Below are 16,888 nucleotides of genomic sequence, written 5' to 3' on the forward strand. Positions count from 1 at the left end.
GAAAACAAATAGTGCATAACCCACCAACGTAATAGTTAAAGTAGAAAACAAATGCGCAAAACACCAGAGTAATAGTTAAAGTAGAAAAGAAATAATAGGCAACACACCAACGTAATAGGTAAAGTAGAAAACAAATAGTGCGCAAAACACCAACGTAATAGTAAAAGTAGAAAAGAAATAGTGCGCAAAACACCAAGGTAATAGTGAAAGTAGAAAACAAATGGTGCGCAACACACCAACGTAACAGTTAAAATAGAAAACAGATAGTACGTAAAACACCAACGTTATAGTAAAAGTAGAAAAGAAATGGAGCGCAACAGACCAACGTAATAGTAAAAGTAGAAAACAAATAGTGCGCAACACACCAACGTAATAGTTAAAGAAGAAAAGAAATAGTGCGCAAAACAGTAACGCATTAGTAAAAGTAGAAAACAAATAGTGCGCAAAACACCAACATTTAAGTGAAAGTATAAAACAAATAGTGCATAAAACACCAACGTAATAGTTGAAGTAGAAAACAAATAGTGCGCAAAAGACCAAGGTAATAGTTAAAGTAGAAAACAAATAGTGCGTAACACACCAACGCAATAGTCAAAGTAGAAAACAAATAATGCGCAAAACACCAAAGTAATGGTGAAAGTAGAAAACAAATAGTGCGCAAAACACCAACGTAAAAGCGAAAGTAGAAAACAAGTAGTGCGCAAAACACCCACGAAATACTTAAAGTAGAAAACAAATGGTGCGCAAAACACCAACGTAATAGTAAAAGCAGAAAACAAATAGTGCGCAAAACACCAACGTATTAGCGAAAGTAGAAAACAAATGGTGCACAACACACCAACGTAATAGTAAAAGCAGAAAACAAATAGTGCGCAAAACACCAACGTAATAGTAAAAGTAGAAAACAAATAGTGCGCAAAACACCAACGTAATAGTTAAAGTAGAAAACAAATAATGCACAAAACATCAAAGTAATAGTGAAAGTAGAAAACAAATGGTGCGCAGCACACCAACGTAAGAAAAAAAGTTAAAAAAATAGTGCGCAAAACACCAACGTAATAGCTAAAGAAAACAAATAGTGCGCAACACACCAACGTAATAGTTAAAGTAGAAAACAAATAGTGCACAAAACACCAACGTAATAGTAAAAGTAGAAAAGAAATAGTAGCAAAACACCAACGTAATAGTTAAAGTAGAAAACAATTAGTGCGCAAAACACCCACGTAATACTTAAAGTAGAAAACAAATAGTGCGCAAAACACCAACGTATTAGCGAAAGTAGAAAACAAATGGTAAGCAACACACCAACGTAATAGTAAAAGCAGAAAACAAATAGTGCGCGAAACACCAACGTAATAGTAAAAGTCGAAAACGAATAGTGCGCAAAAAACCCAACGTAATAGTGAAAGTAGAAAACGTAATAGTGAAAGTAGAAAGAAATACCAACGTAATAGTAAAAATAGCAAAAAAAAATACCAACGTAATAGTGAATGTTAAAAAACAAATAGTGCGCAAAACACCAGCGTAAAAGTGAAAGTAGAAAACAATTAGCGAACAAAACACCCACGTAATAGTGAAAGTAGAAAACAAATAGTGCGCAAAACACCAACGTATTAGTGAAAGTATAAAACAAATAGTGCGCAAAACACCAACGTAATAGTGAAAGTAGAAAACAAATGGTGTGCGACACACCAACGTAATATAAAACTAAAAATAAAATAGTGCGCAAAACACCAACGTGATAGTAAAAGTAGAAAACAAATAGTGCGCAACATACCAACGTAAAAGTGAAAGTAGAAAACAAATAGTGCGCAAAACACCAACGTATTAGCGAAAGTAGAAAACAAATGGTGCGCAACACACCAACGTAATAGTAAAAGCAGAAAACAAATAGTGCGCAAAACACCAACGTAACAGTAAAAGTAGAAAACAAATAGTGCGCAAAAAACCCACGTATTAGTGAGAGTAGAAAACAAATAGAGCGCAAAATACCAACGTAATAGTGAAAGTTAAAAACAAATAGTGCGCAAAACACCAGCGTAAAAGTGAAAGTAGAAAACAATTAGTGCGCAAAACACCCACGTAATACTTAAAGTAGAAAACAAATAGTGCGCAAAACACCAACGTATTAGTAAAAGTAGAAAACAAATAGTGCGAAAAAAAACCCACCAATTAGTGAGAGTAGAAAACAAATAGTGCCCAAAATACCAACGTAATAGTAAAAGTAGATCACAAAAAGTGCGCAAAACACCAACGTTATAGTAAAAGTAGAAAACAAATACTGCACAAAACACCAACGTAATTGTAAAAGTAGAAAACAAATAGTGCGCAACACGCCAACGTAATAGTAAAAGTAGAAAATAAATAGTGCGCAAAACACCAACGTAGTAGTTAAAGTAGAAAATAAATAGTGCGCAAAACACCAACGTAATAGTGAAAGTAGAAAACAAATAGAGCGCAACACCAACGTAATAGTAAAAGTAGAAAACAAATAGAGCGCAAAATACCAACGTAATAGTGAAAGTAGAAAACAAATAGTGCGCAAAATACCAACGTAATAGTAAAAGTAGAAAACAGTGTGCAATACACCAACGTATTAGTTAAAGTAGAAAACAAATAGTGTGCAATACACCAACGTAATAGTTAAAGAATAAAACAAATAGTGCGCAAAATACCAACGTAATAGTGAAAGTAGAAAACAAATGGTGTGCGACACACCAACGTAATATAAAACTAAAAATAAAATAGTGCGCAAAACACCAACGTGATAGTAAAAGTAGAAAACAAATAGTGCGCAACATACCAACGTAAAAGTGAAAGTAGAAAACAAATAGTGCGCAAAACACCAACGTATTAGCGAAAGTAGAAAACAAATGGTGCGCAACACACCAACGTAATAGTAAAAGCAGAAAACAAATAGTGCGCAAAACACCAACGTAACAGTAAAAGTAGAAAACAAATAGTGCGCAAAAAACCCACGTATTAGTGAGAGTAGAAAACAAATAGAGCGCAAAATACCAACGTAATAGTGAAAGTTAAAAACAAATAGTGCGCAAAACACCAGCGTAAAAGTGAAAGTAGAAAACAATTAGTGCGCAAAACACCCACGTAATACTTAAAGTAGAAAACAAATAGTGCGCAAAACACCAACGTATTAGTAAAAGTAGAAAACAAATAGTGCGAAAAAAACCCACCAATTAGTGAGAGTAGAAAACAAATAGTGCCCAAAATACCAACGTAATAGTAAAAGTAGATCACAAAAAGTGCGCAAAACACCAACGTTATAGTAAAAGTAGAAAACAAATACTGCACAAAACACCAACGTAATTGTAAAAGTAGAAAACAAATAGTGCGCAACACGCCAACGTAATAGTAAAAGTAGAAAATAAATAGTGCGCAAAACACCAACGTAGTAGTTAAAGTAGAAAATAAATAGTGCGCAAAACACCAACGTAATAGTGAAAGTAGAAAACAAATAGAGCGCAACACCAACGTAATAGTAAAAGTAGAAAACAAATAGAGCGCAAAATACCAACGTAATAGTGAAAGTAGAAAACAAATAGTGCGCAAAATACCAACGTAATAGTAAAAGTAGAAAACAGTGTGCAATACACCAACGTATTAGTTAAAGTAGAAAACAAATAGTGTGCAATACACCAACGTAATAGTTAAAGAATAAAACAAATAGTGCGCAAAATACCAACGTAAGAGTGAAAGTAGAAAAGAAATAGTGCGCAAAACACCAACGTTATAGTCAAAGTAGAAAACAAATAGCGCGCAACACACCAACGTAATAGTAAAAGTAGAAAACAAATAGTGCGCAACACACCAACGTAAGAGCTAAAGAGACTAGAAAAGAAATAGTGCGCAACATGCCAACGTACTAATTCAAGAAAGTAGGAAACAAATAGTGCGCAACAAACAAACGTAAAAGTTAAAGAAAGTAGAAACCAAATAGTGCGCAACATACCAATGCAATAGTAAAAGTAGAAAACAGATAGTGTGCAACACACCAACATAATAGTTAAAGTAGAAAACAAATAGTGCGCACAACACCAACGTATTAGTGAAAGAAGAAAACAAATAGTGCGCAGGACACCAACGTAATAGTTAAAGTAGAAAACAAATAGTGCGCACAACACCAACGTATTAGTCAAAGAAAGTAGAAACCAAATAGTGCACCACACACCAACGTAATAGTGAGAGAAAGTAGAAACAAAATAGTGCGCAACACACCAACGTAATACTTAAGGAAACTAGAAAACAAATAGTGCGCGACACACCGACGTAATAGGCAAAGAAAGTAGAAAACAAATTGGCGCAACACACCAACGTAATAGTTAAGGAAACTAGAAAACAAATAGTGCGTAACACACCAACGTAAGAGCTAGAGACTAGAAAACAAATAGTGCAACATGCCAACGTATTTATTAGAGAAAGTAGAAAACAAATAGTGCGCAACACACCAACGTAATAGATAAAGTAGCAACAAAATAGTGCGCAACACACCAACGTAATAGATAAAGAAAGTAGAAAACAAATAGTGCGCAACACACCAACGTAATAGATAAAGAAAGTAGAAAACAAATAGTGCGCAACACACCAACGTAATAGGTAAAGAAAGTAGAAAAAAAATAGTGCGCAACACACCAACGTTATAGTTAAAGAAAGTAGAAAACAAATAGTGCGCAACACACCAACGTTATAGGTAGAGAAAGTAGAAAACAAATAGTGCGTAACACACCACTTCAACGTAACAGTTTAACAAATAGTGCGCAAGATATCAACGTAACAGTTTAACAAACCAGAAAACAAATAGTGCGCGAGATACCAAGGTATCATGTAAACAAACCAGAAAACAAATAGTGCGCGAGATATTAACGTAACAGTTTAACAAACCAGAAAACAAATAGTGCGCGAGATACCAACTTAACAGTTAAAGAAACCAGAAAACAAATAGTGCGCGAGATACCAACATAACAGTTAAATAAACCCGAAAACAAATAGTGCGCGAGAGAGCAACGTAACAGTTAAACAAAGCAGAGAACAAATAGTGCGCGAGATGCCAACGTAACAGTCAAACAAACCAGAAAACAAATAGTGAATAGCCTCTTTTAGCTATGCAGAATAATTTCCACTTTGAACGATAACGCAAAATATAAAAAATATATAAAAAACACAAGAAAGGTAACAATTAACCAAGAAGTAAGAAGGATTGGGAAGGATGGAGAAGATTAAAACTGATGCAGGGCGTGAAATTAACTTTTTTTTCTGATAGCCACTTGGCTCCTAAATTCGCCATTTTCAAAGACACACAAAATCTTTCTTTACGCTGTCAGCGTGCTAGATAGACCCTCCAAAATTAACGTGCTACAAAGTGGACACTCACTGGCTCATCTAAATCCAAGATGGCGTCTAGTTATCCATCGAGATGCATGTGCTACGTTTTGGAAACAAACTTAACGAGGAAGTTTTCCGCCGATTTATCTTTGCAAATCTTTTTAATTCACTATATCTCTTGGTAAGGTTATGATGAAACGTTCTAGTCGCCAATTTGGCGACTAACTTTCAGGATTTGGTCGCCAAAGTGAAAAATTTAGGCGCATTGGCGCCTGTATTAGGCGCAATTTCACGCCTTGTGATGGCACCTTGAAAAAAATTTATATGCAGATTCTTAAGGCGCAAACTTAAGAGCTTGGTTGACTATACATGATTTCACGTACCACTTCGTAAGCAGACTGTGCCTGTTCATAGAAGCCCTGGGTCTCATACGCGATAGCAGTGGCTGTCTCAGGATACCGACAGCGCTGCTGCCACAGACCAGCCCACATGTCTTCTTCATTTAGTAATGAGTACATCTCCGCTAAAGCGTCAAGAGTTTCCTGATCACAACAAAGAAACAATACCTCGCATGAGGGTCAACAACTACCATACGTTTTTAGTGAAGGAAGTTTATTAAACGCCTTCTCTGTTTCTTCACAGTTCTCGTTTATCATTAACCAAAACTACGGACGTTTCTGTCTCTCCTATACTGCTCTCCCTTTGCCTTACAGCCCTTACTTTGACTTACATCAAAAGAAAGAAACGCATTCCTTTCACCTGCGATAATAGAGACTCGTTAATAAGAAAAACGAATTGAAACATCAGCAAAACGTTTTTAAAGCATTGCAATGGACGTTATCGATAATGAACCAACAAAAGCGATATTGTTTTCAAATCTCTCTCAAATCCATTCAAAATCAGGCCTGTAACAATCTCTGAGTCAGAGGTGGCGATGTCAAAAGGAATTTAAGTATAACAAAAGAAGCTTATTGCATGGTTTATAACATACATGTTGGTTAATTTCTGACGGGTCTTCTTCAAACGGTGAAAAATCAATGACTTGTTGTTGTTGATGTGTTATCTGATGATTGGAATATTCTTCACACAAACTGGCATAGTCCTCCAACATAAGTCCTGAACGATGCCACGAGTTGTGCGTTTTACCAAGATACTACAAAACAAGATAAAAAGAAACTTCTAAAAACAAGCTTAACTGAAATCACACTCTCATGAAACAATTTTTCAACCGAATGTCGAAAGCGATCCGGGACTATCTTGGTTTTGCTCGACTACGCGTTGTGATTGGTCAATAAAACTCGCACTACACTCCCAACTAATGAGATATTTAACCTGGTTACTCCAGTTTTCTCGCGCTCAAGGCCGGCTACATTTATTTTATTCAATCTAAGTTCTGATTGGCTTCTTGCGATGTTTACTCTTGCTCTGATCTGACGATACTCAATCAAACCGCCTCTTATTATGTGGCACGCCATTTTTGTCCTCCCATAACCGTATGTCGAGATTAAAACGGGTTGCAAATAACGCGCGTAAAGAGTCGAATCGAATTTTGGAAGATTCGAGAACAGTGGCGTACAGCGTAGCCGTTCTACGTTAGTTACGTGAATATGAAGGCGTAATCCTACCTTGAGTATACAGGGTCGAATGGGAACAGCTGGGTTACACTTAGAGACACCTTCCAGTATGGTGTGAACTGAACTGGGAAATGTATCCACTTGGGCCTGATGACTTCCACTACACATAAACGGACTGGTCTCACCCGCTAGAACCTGGAAAACAAGCGTGACGGGAAAAAAAAGACATGACTTATAGATAACAAGGTGATTGTGGTTTGCTAAACTTAGAATATAACTTGATCTTATTTGGCAAGTTTAGGTCTAAAGTGCAACCAAACTGTGATGCACGCTTGTTGTTTGCTCGGGATTAAGTTTCACTTCTTAAATGTAGTGTCTCGATTGACAGCTATGTCTTGAATAACAATTTGCAAACGCATTCTAATGTTTGCTTGCTAATTGCAGTATTAGGATTGGTTGCTATGTCTCGACTGACAAATTTCAAAGCCGGCTGAGGGCGCGCGCAGTGATTTGTAGCCTTTGGAGCAATGAAACAGCAACATCCTAAAAGGTGCACTCATTAAAAAGCATTTTCATGCTCGATCATAGGATATGTATCAGCTTACTTGTTGTTGTTTCTCAGTCAGCAGATTCCACAGCTGTGGGAACAGATCTATCCACACAGTATGTGCCAGGTTGGAGTACTTGTGGCACAACTGAGCCATGGGTCCCAGGAACGATGCGGTCTAAAGAAGAAAAAGAACGACAGAGCATTCAACCACCTCCGTTCAGCTTCGACTTGGCTAACGTTTAAAATAACATGCAGCGTAAGCTCAAAAGAGGTTTTTGAGGCCATAATCTTTGACATAAATTTTTGTGACACTTCCTAATAGGAATCACTCATTAATTATGTTCTCTTAATTATATTTTCCCAAAAATAATAAACGTTTATTTACCGAAGTGGAAGTGAATAATGATGTATACCGCTTCCACCAACAATGTAGTAAATAATTACTTAAGCATACAATACAAAAGCACCATAAAATTAGTTTATATCTGTCAATATTTAGCCCGTTCCAGACATTTAGTGAGTAAAACAAAGCGCGATTATGGTAAACAGCGCGATAGAAGTGGAGAAGTGAAAAAACGAGAGAGGTTTAGGTCGGTAGCATGTACAGTATAGCCAGGGAGCATGTTTCTGTAGTTAAGATCAAAAGCAATTTGTACCTTGACCTCACGTAGCTTGTCCATGAATTTTCCGTGTTTTTCAGCCAGTAACTTGACAGCGTCTCTCTCCTTTGTTCGACTGACGGGAGAACCTTTGTCCAAAGCGCTGAGAAGTTGCTACAACAACAAAGGAAAAACAAAGGTTATCTCAGTCTGAGTTAACCTTTAAACTCCCATAAGTGACCAAAACAGAATTTCTTTTACATACCCATACAATATCAAACAGAAAAGTGATGGGAATAAAGAAAAATAGCAATAAGGGGATTATTAGTTGATCAAATACAAAGTTCTCGAACTAACGTCATAAAAATTGTATGGCAGACAGAAAGGAAGGAGGTCCTGGGATTGAAAGGCTATAACAATTATGAGACTATGCTTTTGATATCCAAAAGCCTTAATCTTTCAAAAAAATGTATTGCTTTACTTGCTTATGTACCTCGGAATCATCGATCTCAAAGAGATAACGAGAGTCATCTTTCTCCTTCTTGTTTTCTGAAGCAGCACTGCTGTCTGTTTCCATTTTTTCTTCTTTACTATCCTCAGGGACAGCGGTCTTCTGTCGCTGAACATGTGCAAGAATTTCTTTACCTGAGTGGTTGTCGGCAGACCGAAGGAACGATGTCACAGAAGGAAGCATGCTGAATGTACTGGAGGGTGTTACAGGCCTTTCGCATGCAGACACAGCTAGGAGAAGCTAAAAAAAAGGAACAGTACACGTACATAGCTTGAGGCGACCAGCAATATTACTACTCTTCCTGGATGCTAGGACACAGGTTACCCAACCTTCCGCAAAAATTTGGGAACAAAGTCAGTATATGGGCTCCTGTTCAACTACCTCTCCCCTAACTCGAGAACATTCAACTGATAACAAGTTGGGTCAAGGGAGGGGTAGGCGCGCGGGTGCTCAGATACTGATATTGACCAAAAAGATGTCTGATCTCCATGACATTTCACCGATATCGTCTATAATCCAAGATGGAGAGAGAGGCACTGTGAGAGACAGAGTCTTGCCTCAGAACACAACAAAATGAACCAAACAGAGCTCGATGATCGACATCTTTTTCTTTTCATTACCAACAGTCCATTTCCTACCTCGATACATTGTTTAATCCAGAAGTGATGACCCATTGCTTCCCAGTTCTGTTGGAGAAAAAGTAAAAATTGCGCTGTTAGCTTTTAAGTACAACAAAGTGTTTCAACTACAACACAGAAAGCGCCGAGCATCAATTCTACCTGAGAACAGAAGACATAAAGCAGTCGATCATACAGCTTCTTCTTCATGGTTTTATCAAAAACCTGTCACAAATAACAATAACCAATGTTTATTCAAGTGTGTCAACTAGAAAGTTAAAGCGATACACTTTCTCGCTTATTGTCATTAAGGCACCGGTCCACATTTATCCCCGAGAGGGGGGGGGGGGGAGTGTGGAAGAGAGGGAGGGGACCCAGAGAATTTTGGTTCTGTCACAATAAAATTTCCCTCCTGAGGCTCTATAGTATTCTAATGATCCCCCTCCGTTCCCTCCCCCCCCCCCAAAAAAATCCGTCCCCCCCAGCAATAAATAATGACCGGTTTGACTGGTTCCTAAAATTAAAATCATTGTTAGACTTCTTCATCACACGTTTTTTATAACAAGTAACACTGAAATAAAATAGTGTTTTTATGTCACGCGAGATTCTACTTTTCGACATAACACAAAATGTAACGCAGCAGGGACGAGAATTTTAATGTTGAGGTGGGAGGGAGGGGTAAGGGCAGGTTATATAAACACGTTACCTCCATAAATCTTGACCGGATCTGTGGTTGGATACACCGCAATCCTGACAGGAATGCAGGCTCAAGTTTTGAAGCCAGTTCGGTGCTAACTAAAGTCTCATCTCTGCAACAGAGAAAGAAACAAAGCTTAAATGGCAGAATATTTACAAAGAAACGTATGGAAGCTATCAGAGACTGGTGAGATCTCAGCAAGATTTATCGTCTTCCTACCTATAGACGTAATTAACAAGCTCTAAAAACTGCGCTTGGAGTTCAAAATCCTCAGGGAATCTCTTCTCGTAATTAGCCATCATCCGCACCAGTAGCAAGGACTTCTCCCTTAGAGTGGGCAACCGCTGAATCGTCATTTGCGTCTAAAATGAAGCATAGACCTTAAGTAAAAAGTAAAATTACAAGAGAAATGTTTCGTAATGTCATTTTGCGAGTTTACCATTTTGGTCTTTATCCAGTCTTCTACAAACTTCGTGATGGCGCGAAGAAGTTTTGAATCCTGAACGAAAAAATATGTGTGGATTAGAAGTAGCTATGTTTACATCAAAGTTTTACAGGAGAGTGCAATGGTACAGGCAAGAATTTCTTTAACAGATGGAAATTCTTCATGAAACGTAACTCCTTGATTTTCACTCTGACACAATTTGACAATCTACGAGGGTTAGCAAGATTTGCAAAAATCTCAAAACAATTGGTGTACTTACGGGTGATTTTTCAATCAGTGTCGTGAGAATGATAAAGAACAGTTTTCTGATCTCGGCACTCATAACTCCGAGTCGGCCACGGATCAACTCCAGACACAGAATCAACATATCACTTGCACCTAAGAAGGCAGAAGACAACAAACGAAATTACGTTGGCCAAACCATAGATAAGTGAAGTCTGTACTCGAGCCATGTGGCTCATTCAGCCGAGGCTTATCCCAGTTTCCCTAACCCTTTCACCCCTTAGAGTGATTAGCACAAATTTCTCCTTACAATATCATCCCCGAATCACAAATTTAGGTTACGAGAATAAAGGAAATGATCACCAACTAAAAAAGCTCTTGATTGTTAAAGAAATTCATCTTGTCAGCCCCTTAAGAAATGTCTAGAGCATGGTATGGAGAGTTTGCATACTGATGTTATGACGCCGGTACCAGTTTATTCTACTAGGCGGAGAGGGTGGCGAAAGGTACCGTGAGAGTAAAGTGTCATGCCCAAGAACACAACACAATGACCAGGCCAGGTCTCGGACCAAGACCCCTCGCCTCAGAGTCCAGTGCATTAACCATAAGGGCAGGGCGTCTCCTACGACGAAACCATAACACTCCCCCCCTTCTTCCAACAATTTATTTAAAAATATCTCAGTGAGAGGAATAAACTTTTTCTAACAAAAAAATACCTGTGCTTTCTCCGAGCACAGCATTAATATGATCCTTGTGCATTCGCTGCAATGCTTTGAAAAACTGAGTCATCAACCTAAAGGAAAATGTAAAATAAATAGCGAAGAATATAATATAAGCAATCAGGAAAAAAAAAAAAAAAACTGAATATTACTAGATGAAGAGAACGCGGTCTTACAATAGGTGCAAACAAAATGAATTTAAAGTGCATCTGGTCATGAAAATACATAAGATACGGCAAAGTTTCTTGCAGTTAGCTGGGCAATCAAATAAATGTAACCTTACCGATCAATGTATGAAGGATTGTTCATACAAGCTGCTTTCAACATCATCAAAGGTCCGTAGAAAATAGATGTTGCTCCATTGGCCGACCTAAAACGTGCACAACAAAAATGATCCATAAAGTTACAACACACGGTTCACAGAAATGATGTACGGTTTTAAATTTTCCAACAGGAAAAACATGAATACCTCTCGTAGTTTGTGAGGCCGTCAAATATTACTTTGCCGACGTTTCCGTACAAGGTTTCTAATTCATCATATTTTGAAGTTGCTGCACCTAAAGAGGAAATTCCAAACTTAGGTTAAGTTACTAACGCACTTTTTAAGAAAATAGCATGTGAATCAAACACTGAAGAGATAAAAAAAGGGCTACATATTTACTTGATTCCAAGGGGAACAACGTCATCAATCTGGCGAGAAGAGTATGAATGGCACGTATAACCTACAGAGAAAAACACACAACATTTATTGTAATTTGTGCGCAGAACTGAACACATCAAGTAGTGTTCAACATCTTTTGCTAATCTTGGCAGTATGCAGGACGCGTGTCATATGAACTTCGTAATAGACCTCGCTCACCGTAGAGTCTCTGTGGCTCAGTGGTAGAGCATCGGAACGCGTTCCCATACATGTTTTCTGTTACACGAAATCGTTACATTCGCTAGTCGAGTTTTTTTGACACACACGAAGAATACTGAAGTGCGCACAAAATCTCGTGACCCAGAAGAGTAACTTTAAAATGCCTTCGGTTACAATTAAGTACAGGAAACAAAAATAGGTCTGCATTGCGTAAAATGGGTGGTGCTGTCAAGGCCGTGATGCACGCTTGTCTCTTCATATTTAACAGAGTGCTATATTACCTAACTTAAACTGTCATATTCCACATTAAATGCATACAATCAAAGTTAATTTGAATTGCTCATATCCCACTCCTTTACCATTTCCCGTTCATCATTCCTCATTCCTCGTTTTTCGTTTCCCTTGGCTCAATTTCACTCCTTATCCCAACTCCCTGTCTTCACAAAATGATTTACACACGCGCTGTGGATCTGTGTATTTACGAAAACCCACTCACCAACTCACCTGTTCATCCACCCAATAACCCTTTGTACACACACGTGCGCACAATCGCTCAATCACTTACCCCTACATTCAAGATGACAAAATTGGTTAAACAATTTACAGTACACTTCTATTACAAAAACAGAAATTAAAAACGAGTACCTTTGTGTTCTGGCAAGTCATACAGGTAGCAATTCCTCTTTGAAGAGGTTTAAACAGAGTCAGGATGGTTTGCTGCGGCTGAAAGAAACAGCAAAGAAAAATTAAACGACTTCCTTGAAAAGTAATGAGTAATAAGGAAACAGCCAATCACCGGATAGAAATCTGTTTCTATGACATCCAGTCGCTTATCAACAAATTGCTGATATACAGAACATGGTGCCATCATAAAACATTCAAATATTTTCCACTTACCAAGACTGACAGTAGATAAGTCAATATCTCAATAGCTGTGCACACGTTAGCATAATTGGCGGCCGGCGTTTGATCCTAAAAGATTAAAAGAAGATCAGTACTGAAAACGTATATATATAAAAAAAATTTTTCAAAAAACCAAGTAAAAGATCCCAGCAAACAAATGCTTAATGATTCAAAGAACATATCATAGTACGTACCACAGTAACTAAGATTTTGTCCAGCCATCCAACCCGCAGATCAGTACCTACAACAAAGGAAAAAGGTTCATATTTTCCCCATCATGGTAATCGAATTGTATATGCTTCACCCTATTTTCAACAAAAGTCTTAGGTTTAAACCCTGTCACTCCACCTTGATTTTTTTTTTGAGCTTCTTGTCAATTAAAATTTTCCTGCTTCATCTCTTGTCATATAAGCTTAACATAATCTCCCTCTTGTCACTCAAACTGTATAGGCTCCACCTCTTATCACTCAAACTGTATACGCTCCACCTCTTGACACTCAAACTGTACAGGCTCCACCCTTTGTCACTCAAACTGCACAGGCTCCACCCCTTGTCACTCACCTGGCCACACATCTGGTTTCAATGCAGTTTTCAGGAGGACTACACATCGGCGGGAAAGAGTTTCACCAGGGGATCCCATAGTAGTCGATGGTTCATTCACCTATGACGACAACCGAACTCACATATAAACTCACATGTAAATAATAACTCAGAAATTGCTTTTAGCCATTCTCCGAGTTAAAACTACATTAAATCAGCTTACGAACTAAGAGTATGGCTATAAACCCTGGACGGGATGCCAGTTCATAAAAGGCCCTCTTCACCCTTTCCCCCCCCCCCTTAAATTTCCCTGGCAGTTTCCTGGTTCACCTGCACAGACTCACTGTTTTACCTGACAAGCTATCCTAAGAAGGAAGTTGACAACAGCATCAGCGTGGTGCTTCTCCAGTGGAGATTTGATTTGACTCTCCTGAACTGCTACCCTTGAGGCCGTGCTCTAAACACGATATAACAGATATCACATGACTGAATTTTATGAAATAACCGATTCTTAACCCAATCCCAATAACTGAGAGTCATCAAAAGTTCTATCAAAAATTTTGAAAAATTGAATCAATAATGCAGCTATTGCGCTTTTTGACAGAGGGTAGATAAACCCTACGTGAAAACTACGGCCAATCAGAATGGGTCAATGAGAACTCAAAACACACAAATGAGGGCCACAGGTTTGTCAGCTTTTCAGCTGTTACGTGTCCCCCTCTATAAATAAAGTCCTTATTATTATTATTATTTATAATCAGTTGCAAGCGCGGGAAAGTGCGAGTGACCAAGACGTCAATGGTTCACGTTTTGAATCTGATTGGTTGAAAAGGTGGCGCGAGTTTCTAGACCAATCAAAGAGCGTAGTGTAGTAAAACCAAAGGAATCAAGAATTATTATCGACGTTCGATAGACAATTGCTATAACAAAACGAGAACAGAGCATCATTTTGCTAACCTGGGACATGGATCTCGTTCTTTTTGTTTCTTGACTGGGAGTATCTTCAGAAGGTCGCTTAACACCTCCCACCTATAAAAGAAAAAGAAAACAAATTAATGCAGAAACTCAGAGTATTACTCACCAGAGGTCAAAGAGCTACGACAAAATCAAATGTTTGTGATTGTAACCCTACCTGTGAAGCTGTTGTAGTGTATGAACTAGAAGATTCCGTCGTCTGCTGAAACAGCAAAACGTTAAAATAAGTAAAAAAAAAAAAGTTTTCCGTAGTGAACTGTTAGTTCGGCAGAGTATATGGCTTCATTCAGTTTTCGAAACACGAGATGAACAAACATATTTCTGCTAACACTATACAACAGTGGCAGTCCATGGGGAGGGTCCAGGGGGTTCAAAGACCTCCCCCACCCCCCCTTATCAGAACTGTGGGTATTTTTACAACTTGTCTGAAACCAAGATTCTTCCTACGACACGATCGAATTTAACTACTAAACTTGAAGTATCCGTAATTAACTTACCATAAAATATTCCGTACATTAAATGGGCTGTAGTGTGAAAAAAAGTGTGTGTTTTCTTAAAAAACCGCTACAACATACTACCTTGCTACAATATGGTATACCTCTGAAGTTGTCGTTTGTTCCTGGTCATCTTTAATTCGTTGCAATTCCCATTTTAAGATCACTTCTGCCAGATCCACAGCAAGTTTACGATGTTCAATAGACGCCTAAACACATTAACAAAATATTTGAGACTTTCTAGTGCTTTAATATAAGAAGTTTTGACTGATTGTCGTAAATAAAACGCCAGGAAATACGAATACAGTAAACCATGTGAAGTTATACCGATATTCGCAAAGGGCGCCCAGCGCGAGAGAACGTTGCTGACGACTTCAAAATTACATCGCCATCTTGGGAAGCGTCTAACCAATCAAAGAATGCATAAGAAAAAGAAAAAAGGAATTTTCTAGAACTGGAAATGTGCACTCTGTTAGGGCTAAGGTTAAGTTAATTTTCTTTTCTCAAAACTGAGGAAAATAATTTAGGAAAGGTATCATATTGTCGAGATTTTCTTCACTTACACTGGTGGTAAATCCTAGCCTCTGCATAGCGCTAACCATGTGTTGAATCAGATGGATTCTTACAGGATAGTACACCCGATAATGACGAACCAATAATGTCCTGTTGGAAAACATATTCCATAATGTTTTTGGAATCAGACTACACTACTACTCTATAAACTAATGTATGTTTTCGTTTGTTCGCTAGAGCGTGTTTCCCTTCCTATCTTCTCACACGGGCGCACCTCTCGCGCGCTTCCCTCTTAAATGTTTATAAGAAGAGAGAGGACTGAGAAGGAGTCAGAGACTACAGCACCGGGTTTTCTAACCGAGCTACTTCTTCCAATTAAGACCATACGAACATCGGCAGGATGTTCAAATAACTTGAACTAGACACAAGAAATTTTGAACGTACAGCATGTGAACCAACTGGGCCACAGTGTGACCTTCTTCCACGATAATTTTCTTCGTCCAGTGAGTCAGCATCGCCTTAAAAGGAATAAAAACCCTTGTATTAGAACTCAGAAAATAAAATTCGATATCAGATCGATGAACAATTGAGGCACCGTCTGATTCTCAAACTATTTATTTGCTGTAGGAGGCAAATCTGTAAATAATGCCTTACGTTTCCATCTTCCATTCTTGCTGGCATGGCAGGCGTCAAAATGTCCAAAGCCTGTCTCACAACACCGCGAGCCTCGACTGCATGAGCTTTCAACAAGCTGTGAAAAACCTAACAGAACAGTAAATGTGATCATTAGAAATATTCACCTCTTTCTGGGTCTGTCCTCTGAAATGGTTTAAAAGTCGACATTTCATCTCGTTTCTCACTGCGTGGCGTTGTACAATAAATCTATTCTTCTCTCTCTCTTGTTACAACTCTACCTAAATCAACTCTGTACAGAGGTGTTCACAAATTTTTCAGTCTCATTTCCGACACAAGAGCCTCCCTATCATTAAGGGCGTGCCCACTTGTGTCAGTGTTTTAAAACACACCGTATTACTATTTCTGAATGAAATTGGATCCAAAGTTCTTTGGATCCTCATCCCGCCCACAAGTCACGCCTTTGTGCCTTTTGGCGATCTCTTAACAGTCCTTAACTTTGACAATGTAGTGCTCCTTTTCTTTTGGTATACTCATGCTGTACCTGTAAGACGATTCTCTTGTGGATAGCAAACTTGGCAATGATGTGGGCCAGTAGTAAATGACCATGGTACTTTGTGGATGGGTCCTAAAACAAATAGAAACTCCGTTAAATAACGATCCAGAAAGTTAACAAAAATTAAAGAACGGCAGAAAC

The 16,888-nt window shown here is 38.3% G+C and overlaps 1 protein-coding gene across 2 annotated transcripts in view; it reads right to left on the reverse strand.

The window, feature by feature from the left end:
- Positions 1-16,888, reverse strand: part of LOC131799213 (transformation/transcription domain-associated protein) — an 80,778-nt gene that overhangs the window by 36,242 nt on the left and 27,648 nt on the right. The window contains exons 65-92 of one of the 2 annotated variants that reach the window (XM_066173756.1): positions 16,736-16,819; positions 16,213-16,320; positions 16,003-16,076; positions 15,609-15,708; positions 15,150-15,254; positions 14,709-14,750; positions 14,534-14,605; positions 13,929-14,033; positions 13,598-13,697; positions 13,231-13,277; positions 13,031-13,105; positions 12,779-12,856; positions 11,936-11,996; positions 11,744-11,831; positions 11,558-11,644; positions 11,272-11,348; positions 10,593-10,711; positions 10,328-10,387; positions 10,108-10,250; positions 9,898-10,000; positions 9,354-9,416; positions 9,213-9,260; positions 8,557-8,814; positions 8,121-8,237; positions 7,520-7,639; positions 6,966-7,109; positions 6,332-6,493; positions 5,724-5,882 (exon numbers count right to left, since the gene is read on the reverse strand). In XM_066173756.1, coding sequence (XP_066029853.1) covers positions 5,724-5,882; positions 6,332-6,493; positions 6,966-7,109; positions 7,520-7,639; positions 8,121-8,237; positions 8,557-8,814; positions 9,213-9,260; positions 9,354-9,416; positions 9,898-10,000; positions 10,108-10,250; positions 10,328-10,387; positions 10,593-10,711; positions 11,272-11,348; positions 11,558-11,644; positions 11,744-11,831; positions 11,936-11,996; positions 12,779-12,856; positions 13,031-13,105; positions 13,231-13,277; positions 13,598-13,697; positions 13,929-14,033; positions 14,534-14,605; positions 14,709-14,750; positions 15,150-15,254; positions 15,609-15,708; positions 16,003-16,076; positions 16,213-16,320; positions 16,736-16,819 — 2,799 coding nt within the window. Of the gene's footprint in view, positions 1-5,723; positions 5,883-6,331; positions 6,494-6,965; positions 7,110-7,519; positions 7,640-8,120; positions 8,238-8,556; positions 8,815-9,212; positions 9,261-9,353; positions 9,417-9,897; positions 10,001-10,107; positions 10,251-10,327; positions 10,388-10,592; positions 10,712-11,271; positions 11,349-11,557; positions 11,645-11,743; positions 11,832-11,935; positions 11,997-12,778; positions 12,857-13,030; positions 13,106-13,230; positions 13,278-13,597; positions 13,698-13,928; positions 14,034-14,533; positions 14,606-14,708; positions 14,754-15,149; positions 15,255-15,608; positions 15,709-16,002; positions 16,077-16,212; positions 16,321-16,735; positions 16,820-16,888 lie in introns of both variants that reach the window. The other variant, XM_059116918.2, reaches the window with a different exon arrangement.

The sequence above is a fragment of the Pocillopora verrucosa genome, chromosome 10, assembly GCF_036669915.1.
Source record: "Pocillopora verrucosa isolate sample1 chromosome 10, ASM3666991v2, whole genome shotgun sequence".
Taxonomy (NCBI): domain Eukaryota; kingdom Metazoa; phylum Cnidaria; class Anthozoa; order Scleractinia; family Pocilloporidae; genus Pocillopora; species Pocillopora verrucosa.